The sequence below is a fragment of the Pseudophryne corroboree genome, chromosome 2, assembly GCF_028390025.1.
Source record: "Pseudophryne corroboree isolate aPseCor3 chromosome 2, aPseCor3.hap2, whole genome shotgun sequence".
Taxonomy (NCBI): domain Eukaryota; kingdom Metazoa; phylum Chordata; class Amphibia; order Anura; family Myobatrachidae; genus Pseudophryne; species Pseudophryne corroboree.
In genome coordinates this window covers 380815100-380827640 of record NC_086445.1, presented here as the reverse complement: position 1 = coordinate 380827640, position 12541 = coordinate 380815100, and the positions used below count along the sequence as shown (strand labels likewise).

Below are 12541 nucleotides of genomic sequence, written 5' to 3'. Positions count from 1 at the left end.
AGGGCCTACCTGCGGTGGAGAAGGCTGCAGTGGGGAACTGCACTGCTCAATTGCTTCCCACCACTGCAGGGCTTCTCAGCCTGGATGAACTCTTCTGCCGCTGGCCCGTCCTGGCCAGCGGCGCCGCCGTCTCCTCGCCGCGTCCAGCCGCCGCTGGACATCTTCATTCAGGAGCCCGACGTCTTCCGGCCTCTTCAGCGGCCACCGGAGCTCTTCTTCCCACGGCCGTCGTCTTCTCCTCCGCGCCGGACTATCTTCTGCGCTCCGGCGCGCCGACGACCTTCTCCGCTGCTCCCGCCCGGCGGCGTCTTCTTCTGACTTCGCGCCCCCGCGCGCGGACCTATCTTCAGGCTCCCGTCCGGCGTCTGACGTCAGATGCCGGGGGCGGGGCCTATGACGCGGCGAGCGCCGATTGGCTCGCCGCGCCCCTCTCCGATTGGCTGCCGCTCCGGGAGCCGCGATTGGCTCCCGGAGGGCGCCAACATTCAAATGCCCCTGCAGCCTCTGGTCCGGTGCAGGGAAAAGGGTAATCCCTGCACCGGACACCCGCCGCCGCCACACACTGACAGGCGCTGGGGACAGACAAGCTGTCCCAGCGCTGTCAGAGACATTGTCCCGCAGGGGACACAGGCGCCCTGGCTGCTGCAGCTGGAATGTGTCCTGTAAAACAGGACACATTCCCACATACACTACACACATGCTAAGCCCCCAGCACACTGTGCCATGTGTAACACGCAGTGCTGCAAGTATGGTGGTATGGGGCGTTACAGCGTACCGGTAAGAAATTCCCAGCCAGTACGCTGTACCGCCAACCCGTCCATCATACCTGCAGCCCACTGCTGTGTGAGAAAAGGAGAGCGCAGCGCCTCTCCTGCCCCTCAATACTCTGTGGTGTCCGATCTCCGGCGGCAGTGGGGGTAAATCTCAATCAGGTTTCTTAGCCAATCAGAGCTCGTGGACCGGCAGCTGCGGCTCCTGATAGGCTGCCGGTCCACGAGCTCTGATTGGCTAATGAACCGGCGCCTCATTTGAGATACCCGCATTGAGGTGCACGAGAGGCGCTGCACTCTCCTACCCTCACATAGCAGAAACAACAGAGGCAGCGGTAAGCAGCAGGGGTACGGGGGCACTCTGGGGCAATGTGTATCTGGCACTCTGGGGCAATGTGTATCTGGCACTGTAGGGCAATGTGTATCTGGCACTCTGGGGCAATGTGTATCTGGCACTCTGGGGCAATGTTTATCTGGCTCTCTGGGGCAATGTTTATCTGACACTGTGGGGAAATGTGTATCTAGTGCCTCTGGAAGCCCTACCCCACCCACGGCACCCCCTCACCCGCCCATCCACCACCCGCAGTGCCTCCGGACCCCCTCCCCCATCCATGGCACCCCCACACCTGCCCCTCCCACACCCGTGGCACCTCTGGACCCCCTCCCCCACCTGCGTCACCCCTGCACCCACCCTTTCCCCACCCGCAGCGAACCCCTCCCCCATCCGCGGCAGCGCCGCACCTGCCCCTCCCCCACCAGTGGCGCCCCTGTCCCTCCCCAACCCGTAGCGCCTCCGACCCCCCTCCTCATCCGCGGCCCCCACTCCCCCACCCGCAGCACCTCCCGACCCCCTCCCCCATCCGCGCACCTCCCCCACATCTGCCCTTCCCCCGCACCCTCCACTCCCCCAACCACAGCACTTCCGGCCCCCTACCCCATCCACCCCCCCTCCACCCGTACCATCTACAGACACCCTCCCCCATCTGCGTTCCCCACCCGCAGCACCTCCGGACCCCCTCCCCCATCCACGTCTCCCCCGCACCCGCCACTCCCCCAACCACAGCACCTCCAGCCCCCTCCCCCATCCACCCCTCGCAGCATCTACAGACACCCTCCTCCATCCACGACCCTCCCGCACCTGCCCCTCCCCCACCTGCACCACCTCTGGACCCCATCCGCAGCACCCCCTCTGCACCCACCCCTCCACCACCCGCCCTTCCCCCACCCACAGCACCTCCAGTCCCATTTCCCATCCACCCCCCCCACAGCATCAACAGACATCCTCCCCCATCCACGGTCCTCCTGTACCTGCCCCTCCCCCACCTGCACCACCTCTGCACCCACTCCCCCATCCGCAGCATGCCCTCTGCACCCACCCCTCCCCCACCCAAAGCACCTCCAGCCCCCTCCCCACCCCCCCCGCAGCATCTACAGACCCCCTCCTCCATCCGCGGCCCTCCTGCCCCTCCCCCACCCGCACCACCTCTGGACCCCCTCCCCCATCCGCAGCACCCCCTCTACACCCTCCCCTCCACCTCCCGCCACTCCCCCAACCACAGCACCTCCATCCCCCTCCCCCATCCACCCCCCCCCACAGCATCTACAGACACCCTCCAACAACCGTGGCCCTCTCGCACCTGCCCCTCCCCCACTCGCATCACCTCTGGACCCCCTCCCCCATCCGCAGCACCCCCGCACCTGGTCCTCCCCCACCCGCACCACCTCTGGACCCCATCCGCAGCACCCCTCTGCACCCACCCCTCCACCACCTGCCCCTCCCCCACCCCCAGCCCCTCCAGCCCCCTCCCCCATCCACCCCAACCCCCCCGCAGCATCTACAGACACCCTCCCCATCCGTGGCCCTCCCGCACCTGCCCCTCCCCCACCCGCACCACCTCTGGACCCCATCCGCAGCACCCCCTCTGCACCCACCCCTCCACCACCTGCCCCTCCCCCACCCCAGCACCTCCAGGCCCCTCCCCCATCCACCCCAAACCCCCCGCAGCATCTACAGACACCCTCCCCATCCGCGGCCCTCCCGCACCTGCCCCTCCCCCACCCGCACCACCTCTGGACCCCATCCTCAGCACCCCCTCTGCACCCACCCCTCCACCACCCGCCACTCCCTTAACCACAGCACCTCCAGCCCCCTCCCCGATCCACCGCCCTCCACAGCATCTACAGAAGACACCCTCCTGCATCCGCAGCCCTCCTGCACCTGCCCCTCCCCCACCCACACCACCTCCGGACCCCCTCCCCCATCCACAGCACCCCGTCTGCACCCACCCCTCCACCACTTACCCCACCCCAACCCGCAGCACTTCAGGAACCCTTCGCCCATCCGCGCCCCCCCCCCCCCCCCCCGCAGCCTCTACAGACCTTCTGTACATTGTGCCCTGCAGGCGCTGTTCACGCCGTCGCAAGGGGCTATGCCCCCTTCACCATTGGACTCCCTTTTATCGTGCAATATTTAACCACTAACAAAACTAGAAATGCAGGTAATATTCCATGTAATACAAATATTGAACACCAGAAAGGCGTGCAGGGGTTAAGGGGGGCGTAGCCCCCAGCGACGGTGTGAAGTGCGCCTGTAGGGCGTGATGAATCAGCTAGCATACAATAAAGAATAGTAAAAAAGTTTTGTACCATTAACATTACAAAGTCCACAGCGGTGTGAGTGGGACAACAATGCTACAGAAGGCCACGGACCAATAGAGTTCACATACTCATAGTTCAAAGTCAAGGAGTCAGGATGGAGCCAGAATGTTGTTGGACAAGCAAATGTCATACACAGAGAAGCAATTCAAAGAGAGGGGTTTCTGATGCTCAGGTTGAATGGAAAGTGATACCAGCAGGAAGTTGGCAGCTTGCTCATATTTATTAGTCCTTAGAGTGAAGTAACAGGCATCAGGTATTATTAACAAATCATTATGTACCAGCAACAGAGACTTCCAGGTCCAAGTATAATCAAGGTCCATCATTATTATATAATATACAGTCAATTAAGCTGCAGCAAACTGTAAACTGATCCTGTGTGTACAGGCTTCGTGTTAATGCCTTGCGTTTTTGGCATGGCACCGTCAGTGCTTGGTGGCATGAGAAATCCTGTGGCAGAGAATTTCTCATGCTACTCAACACTTCTCGTCATATGCCACAAAAAAGCATGAGCCAGATGTAAGAGCCTCCAGGAATATGAGAATAACGCAGCAGCTCAAGAAGGGGACAATAGCCCGAACCTTGCAAAGAGCTGTAGCAGTGTAAATAGATTCTTAATACGGGATCAGTACGAAATCCCGCCGGACGGGATCCCAGCGGTCGGAATCCCGACTGGCACAATCCCGACAGGGGGGCGAGCGCAACGCAGCCACTTGCGGGCACGGTGCCTCGCTACTCTCGGCACGCTCATTTATTCTCCCTCTATGGGAGTCGTGGACACCCACAGAGGGAGAATATGTCGGGATTGTGCTGGTCGGGATTCCGTCAGGCGGGATCTTGACAGCATCCCCTTAATACAGCAGATCCCAGCACTGCATACTGCAAGTTGAAAATGCACAATAATCATCTTTATATATTTTTTGAGATGTGAAGAAACGTAACCTGTTATTCAATAGATGCTATATTTTTCCAATAACCAGTATATCATTATGTCACTGATATGTATACATTTTTAAAAATAACTTTATTTTCTACATTTTTCAAATAGATTTTGCTCAGTTTATTTGTGGCGGTTATCTTGGACAATCTAGAGCTTGATGAAGATTTGAAAAAGCTGAAGCAGGTAATTTAAACCTTTTTAATTTCTACAGTCAACATCATTTTATCATTCCAGTGACCATTCGGTTTTGCATGGATAAGCTATTGCCGGAGACAGAGGGGGTAATTCTGAGTTGATCGCAGCAGGAACTTTGGTGGTCATTCCGAGTTGTTCGCCCGCTAGCTGCTTTTAGCAGCATTGCAAACGCTAAGCCGCCGCCCTCTGGGAGTGTATCTTAGCTTAGCAGAATAGCGAACTAAAGAGTAGCAGAACTGCTACTAAATATTTTCTTGCAGTTTCTGAGTAGCTCCAGACCTACTCCTAGATTGCGATCAGCTCAGTCCGTTTAGTTCCTGGTTTGACGTCACAAACACGCCCTGCGTTCGGCCAGCCACTCCCCCGTTTCTCCAGACACTTCCGCGTTTTTCCCTGACACGCCTGCGTTTTTTAGCACACTCCAGGAAAACGCTCAGTTACCACCCAGAAACGCCCCTTACCTGTCAATCATTCACCGATCATTAGTGCGACTGAAAAGTGCCGCACGAACACCAGCAAATCTACTACGTTTTGTGTTAAATAACTTAGCGCATGCGCTCTGCGTACCATGCGCATGCGCATTTAGCAACAAATCGCAGCATAGCGAAAATCGGCAACGAGCGAACAACTCGGAATGACCACCTTTGTTAGCATTTGGGCAAAACCATGTGCACTGCAGGGGAGGCAGATATAACATGTGCAGAGAGAGTTAGATTTGGTGGGTTATTTTGTTTCTGTGAAGGGTAAATACTGGCTGCTTTATTTTTACACTGCAATTTAGATTGCAGATTGAACACACCACACCCAAATCTAACTCTCTCTGCACATGTTATATCTGCCTCCCCTGCAGTACACATGGGGGGTCATTCCGAGTTGATCGTTCGTTGCCGATTTTCGCAACGGCACGATTAAGGCTAAAATGCGCATGGTATGCAGTGCGCATGCGCTAAGTATTTTAGCACAAAACTTAGTAGATTTACTCACGTCCGAACGAAGAATTTTCATTGTTGAAGTGATCGGAATGTGACTGACAGGAAGTGGGTGTTTCTGGACGGAAACTGGCCGTTTTCTGGGAGTGTGCGGAAAAACGCAGGCGTGTCAGGGAAAAACGCGGGAGTGTCTGGAGAAACGGTGGAGTGGCTGGTCGAACGCAGGGCGTGTTTGTGATGTCAAACCAGGAACGAAACGGCCTGAGCTGATGGCAATCTGTAAGTAAGTCTCGATCTACTCAGAAACTGCTAAGAATTTTCTATTCGCAATTCTGCTAATCTTTCATTCGCTATTCTGCTAAGATAAGATACACTCCCAGAGGGCGGCGGCCTAGCGTGTGCAATGCTGCTAAAATCTGCTAGCGAGCGAACAACTCGGAATGACTAGAGATGAGCGCCTGAAATTTTTCGGGTTTTGTGTTTTGGTTTTGGGTTCGGTTCCGCGGCCGTGTTTTGGGTTCGAACGCGTTTTGGCAAAACCTCACCGAATTTTTTTTGTCGGATTCGGGTGTGTTTTGGATTCGGGTGTTTTTTTCAAAAAACACTAAAAAACAGCTTAAATCATAGAATTTGGGGGTCATTTTGATCCCAAAGTATTATTAACCTCAAAAACCATAATTTACACTCATTTTCAGTCTATTCTGAATACCTCACACCTCACAATATTATTTTTAGTCCTAAAATTTGCACCGAGGTCGCTGTGTGAGTAAGATAAGCGACCCTAGTGGCCGACACAAACACCGGGCCCATCTAGGAGTGGCACTGCAGTGTCACGCAGGATGTCCCTTCCAAAAAACCCTCCCCAAACAGCACATGACGCAAAGAAAAAAAGAGGCGCAATGAGGTAGCTGTGTGAGTAAGATTAGCGACCCTAGTGGCCGACACAAACACCGGGCCCATCTAGGAGTGGCACTGCAGTGTCACGCAGGATGGCCCTTCCAAAAAACCCTCCCCAAACAGCACATGACGCAAAGAAAAAAAGAGGCGCAATGAGGTAGCTGTGTGAGTAAGATTAGCGACCCTAGTGGCCGACACAAACACCGGGTCCATCTAGGAGTGGCACTGCAGTGTCACGCAGGATGTCCCTTCCAAAAAACCCTCCCCAAACAGCACATGACGCAAAGAAAAAAAGAGGCGCAATGAGGTAGCTGTGTGAGTAAGATTAGCGACCCTAGTGGCCGACACAAACACCGGGCCCATCTAGGAGTGGCACTGCAGTGTCACGCAGGATGTCCCTTCCAAAAAACCCTCCCCAAACAGCACATGACGCAAAGAAAAAAAGAGGCGCAATGAGGTAGCTGTGTGAGTAAGATTAGCGACCCTAGTGGCCGACACAAACACCGGGCCCATCTAGGAGTGGCACTGCAGTGTCACGCAGGATGTCCCTTCCAAAAAACCCTCCCCAATCAGCACATGATGCAAAGAAAAAGAAAAGAAAAAAGAGGTGCAAGATGGAATTGTCCTTGGGCCCTCCCACCCACCCTTATGTTGTATAAACAAAACAGGACATGCACACTTTAACCAACCCATCATTTCAGTGACAGGGTCTGCCACACGACTGTGACTGATATGACGGGTTGGTTTGGACCCCCCCCAAAAAAGAAGCAATTAATCTCTCCTTGCACAAACTGGCTCTACAGAGGCAAGATGTCCACCTCATCTTCACCCTCCGATATATCACCGTGTACATCCCCCTCCTCACAGATTATCAATTCGTCCCCACTGGAATCCACCATCTCAGCTCCCTGTGTACTTTGTGGAGGCAATTGCTGCTGGTCAATGTCTCCGCGGAGGAATTGATTATAATTCATTTTAATGAACATCATCTTCTCCACATTTTCTGGATGTAACCTCGTACGCCGATTGCTGACAAGGTGAGCGGCGGCACTAAACACTCTTTCGGAGTACACACTTGTGGGAGGGCAACTTAGGTAGAATAAAGCCAGTTTGTGCAAGGGCCTCCAAATTGCCTCTTTTTCCTGCCAGTATAAGTACGGACTGTGTGACGTGCCTACTTGGATGCGGTCACTCATATAATCCTCCACCATTCTATCAATGTTGAGAGAATCATATGCAGTGACAGTAGACGACATGTCCGTAATCGTTGTCAGGTCCTTCAGTCCGGACCAGATGTCAGCATCAGCAGTCGCTCCAGACTGCCCTGCATCACCGCCAGCCTTTTCCTCGCACCCCCAGTTGCGGGAGAATGTGAAGGAGGAGATGTTGACAGGTCGCGTTCCGCTTGACTTGACAATTTTGTCACCAGCAGGTCTTTCAACCCCAGCAGACCTGTGTCTGCCGGAAAGAGAGATCCAAGGTAGGCTTTAAATCTAGGATCGAGCACGGTGGCCAAAATGTAGTGCTCTGATTTCAACAGATTGACCACCCGTGAATCCTTGTTAAGCGAATTAAGGGCTGCATCCACAAGTCCCACATGCCTAGCGGAATCGCTCCCTTTTAGCTCCTTCTTCAATGCCTCCAGCTTCTTCTGCAAAAGCCTGATGAGGGGAATGACCTGACTCAGGCTGGCAGTGTCTGAACTGACTTCACGTGTGGCAAGTTCAAAGGGCATCAGAACCTTGCACAACGTTGAAATCATTCTCCACTGCACTTGAGACAGGTGCATTCCACCTACTATATCGTGCTCAATTGTATAGGCTTGAATGGCCTTTTGCTGCTCCTCCAACCTCTGAAGCATATAGAGGGTTGAATTCCACCTCGTTACCACTTCTTGCTTCAGATGATGGCAGGGCAGGTTCAGTAGTTTTTGGTGGTGCTCCAGTCTTCTGTACGTGGTGCCTGTACGCCGAAAGTGTCCCGCAATTTTTCTGGCCACCGACAGCATCTCTTGCACGCCCCTGTCGTTTTTTTAAAAATTCTGCACCACCAAATTCAAGGTATGTGCAAAACATGGGACGTGCTGGAATTTGCCCATATTTAATGCACACACAATATTGCTGGCGTTGTCCGATGCCACAAATCCACAGGAGAGTCCAATTGGGGTAAGCCATTCCGCGATGATCTTCCTCAGTTGCCGTATGAGGTTTTCAGCTGTGTGCGTATTCTGGAAAGCGGTGATACAAAGCGTAGCCTGCCTAGGAAACAGTTGGCGTTTGCGAGATGCTGCTACTGGTGCCGCCGCTGCTGTTCTTGCGGCGGGAGTCCATACATCTACCCAGTGGGCTGTCACAGTCATATAGTCCTGACCCTGCCCTGCTCCACTTGTCCACATGTCCGTGGTTAAGTGGACATTGGGTACAACTGCATTTTTTAGGACACTGGTGAGTCTTTTTCTGACGTCCGTGTACATTCTCGGTATCGCCTGCCTAGAGAAGTGGAACCTAGATGGTATTTGGTAACGGGGGCACACTGCCTCAATAAATTGTCTAGTTCCCTGTGAACTAACGGCGGATACCGGACGCACGTCTAACACCAACATAGTTGTCAAGGACTCAGTTATCCGCTTTGCAGTAGGATGACTGCTGTGATATTTCATCTTCCTCGCAAAGGACTGTTGAACAGTCAATTGCTTACTGGAAGTAGTACAAGTGGGCTTACGACTTCCCCTCTGGGATGACCATCGACTCCCAGCGGCAACAACAGCAGCGCCAGCAGCAGTAGGCGTTACACGCAAGGATGCATCGGAGGAATCCCAGGCAGGAGAGGACTCGTCAGAATTGCCAGTGACATGGCCTGCAGGACTATTGGCATTCCTGGGGAAGGAGGAAATTGACACTGAGGGAGTTGGTGGGGTGGTTTGCGTGAGCTTGGTTACAAGAGGAAGGGATTTACTGGTCAGTGGACTGCTTCCGCTGTCACCCAAAGTTTTTGAACTTGTCACTGACTTATTATGAATGCGCTGCAGGTGACGTATAAGGGAGGATGTTCCGAGGTGGTTAACGTCCTTACCCCTACTTATTACAGCTTGACAAAGGGAACACACGGCTTGACACCTGTTGTCCGCATTTCTGGTGAAATACCTCCACACCGAAGAGCTGATTTTTTTGGTATTTTCACCTGGCATGTCAACGGCCATATTCCTCCCACGGACAACAGGTGTCTCCCCGGGTGCCTGACTTAAACAAACCACCTCACCATCAGAATCCTCCTTGTCAATTTCCTCCCCAGCGCCAGCAACACCCATATCCTCCTCATCCTGGTGTACTTCAACACTGACATCTTCAATCTGACTATCAGGAACTGGACTGCGGGTGCTCCTTCCAGCACTTGCAGGGGGCGTGCAAATGGTGGAAGGCGCATGCTCTTCACGTCCAGTGTTGGGAAGGTCAGGCATCGCAACCGACACAATTGGACTCTCCTTGTGGATTTGGGATTTCGAAGAATGCACAGTTCTTTGCTGTGCTGCTTTTGCCAGCTTGAGTCTTTTCATTTTTCTAGCGAGAGGCTGAGTGCTTCCATCCTCATGTGAAGCTGAACCACTAGCCATGAACATAGGCCAGGGCCTCAGCCGTTCCTTGCCACTCCGTGTGGTAAATGGCATATTGGCAAGTTTACGCTTCTCCTCCGACAATTTTATTTTAGGTTTTGGAGTCCTTTTTTTACTGATATTTGGTGTTTTGGATTTGACATGCTCTGTACTATGACATTGGGCATCGGCCTTGGCAGACGACGTTGCTGGCATTTCATCGTCTCGGCCATGACTAGTGGCAGCAGCTTCAGCACGAGGTGGAAGTGGATCTTGATCTTTCCCTAATTTTGGAACCTCAACATTTTTGTTCTCCATATTTTAATAGGCACAACTAAAAGGCACCTCAGGTAAACAATGGAGATGGATGGATTGGATACTAGTATACAATTATGGACGGGCTGCCGAGTGCCGACACAGAGGTAGCCACAGCCGTGAACTACCGCACTGTACTGTGTCTGCTGCTAATATATAGACTGGTTGATAAAGAGATAGTATACTCGTAACTAGTATGTATGTATAAAGAAAGAAAAAAAAACCACGGTTAGGTGGTATATACAATTATGGACGGGCTGCCGAGTGCCGACACAGAGGTAGCCACAGCCGTGAACTACCGCACTGTACTGTGTCTGCTGCTAATATATAGACTGGTTGATAAAGAGATAGTATACTCGTAACTAGTATGTATGTATAAAGAAAGAAAAAAAAACCACGGTTAGGTGGTATATACAATTATGGACGGGCTGCCGAGTGCCGACACAGAGGTAGCCACAGCCGTGAACTACCGCACTGTACTGTGTCTGCTGCTAATATAGACTGGTTGATAAAGAGATAGTATACTCGTAACTAGTATGTATGTATAAAGAAAGAAAAAAAAACCACGGTTAGGTGGTATATACAATTATGGACGGGCTGCCGAGTGCCGACACAGAGGTAGCCACAGCCGTGAACTACCGCACTGTACTGTGTCTGCTGCTAATATATAGACTGGTTGATAAAGAGATAGTATACTCGTAACTAGTATGTATGTATAAAGAAAGAAAAAAAAACCACGGTTAGGTGGTATATACAATTATGGACGGGCTGCCGAGTGCCGACACAGAGGTAGCCACAGCCGTGAACTACCGCACTGTACTGTGTCTGCTGCTAATATATAGACTGGTTGATAAAGAGATAGTATACTCGTAACTAGTATGTATGTATAAAGAAAGAAAAAAAAACCACGGTTAGGTGGTATATACAATTATGGACGGGCTGCCGAGTGCCGACACAGAGGTAGCCACAGCCGTGAACTACCGCACTGTACTGTGTCTGCTGCTAATATATAGACTGGTTGATAAAGAGATAGTATACTCGTAACTAGTATGTATGTATAAAGAAAGAAAAAAAAACCACGGTTAGGTGGTATATACAATTATGGACGGGCTGCCGAGTGCCGACACAGAGGTAGCCACAGCCGTGAACTACCGCACTGTACTGTGTCTGCTGCTAATATATAGACTGGTTGATAAAGAGATAGTATACTCGTAACTAGTATGTATGTATAAAGAAAGAAAAAAAAACCACGGTTAGGTGGTATATACAATTATGGACGGGCTGCCGAGTGCCGACACAGAGGTAGCCACAGCCGTGAACTACCGCACTGTACTGTGTCTGCTGCTAATATAGACTGGTTGATAAAGAGATAGTATACTCGTAACTAGTATGTATGTATAAAGAAAGAAAAAAAAACCACGGTTAGGTGGTATATACAATTATGGACGGGCTGCCGAGTGCCGACACAGAGGTAGCCACAGCCGTGAACTACCGCACTGTACTGTGTCTGCTGCTAATATATAGACTGGTTGATAAAGAGATAGTATACTCGTAACTAGTATGTATGTATAAAGAAAGAAAAAAAAACCACGGTTAGGTGGTATATACAATTATGGACGGGCTGCCGAGTGCCGACACAGAGGTAGCCACAGCCGTGAACTACCGCACTGTACTGTGTCTGCTGCTAATATATAGACTGGTTGATAAAGAGATAGTATACTCGTAACTAGTATGTATGTATAAAGAAAGAAAAAAAAACCACGGTTAGGTGGTATATACAATTATGGACGGGCTGCCGAGTGCCGACACAGAGGTAGCCACAGCCGTGAACTACCGCACTGTACTGTGTCTGCTGCTAATATATAGACTGGTTGATAAAGAGATAGTATACTCGTAACTAGTATGTATGTATAAAGAAAGAAAAAAAAACCACGGTTAGGTGGTATATACAATTATGGACGGGCTGCCGAGTGCCGACACAGAGGTAGCCACAGCCGTGAACTACCGCACTGTACTGTGTCTGCTGCTAATATATAGACTGGTTGATAAAGAGATAGTATACTCGTAACTAGTATGTATGTATAAAGAAAGAAAAAAAAACCACGGTTAGGTGGTATATACAATTATGGACGGGCTGCCGAGTGCCGACACAGAGGTAGCCACAGCCGTGAACTACCGCACTGTACTGTGTCTGCTGCTAATATAGACTGGTTGATAAAGAGATAGTATACTCGTAACTAGTATGTATGTA

The 12541-nt window shown here is 51.8% G+C and overlaps 1 protein-coding gene across 3 annotated transcripts in view; it reads left to right on the top strand.

Annotated features, from left to right (window-relative positions):
- The window catches only part of NALCN (sodium leak channel, non-selective), a 1296054-nt gene that overhangs the window by 834486 nt on the left and 449027 nt on the right, over window positions 1–12541 (top strand). For all 3 annotated transcript variants that reach the window (XM_063953246.1, XM_063953245.1, XM_063953244.1), the window contains one exon: window positions 4474–4548. In XM_063953246.1, the coding sequence (XP_063809316.1) occupies window positions 4474–4548 (75 nt within the window). The remainder of the gene's footprint in view (window positions 1–4473; window positions 4549–12541) is intronic.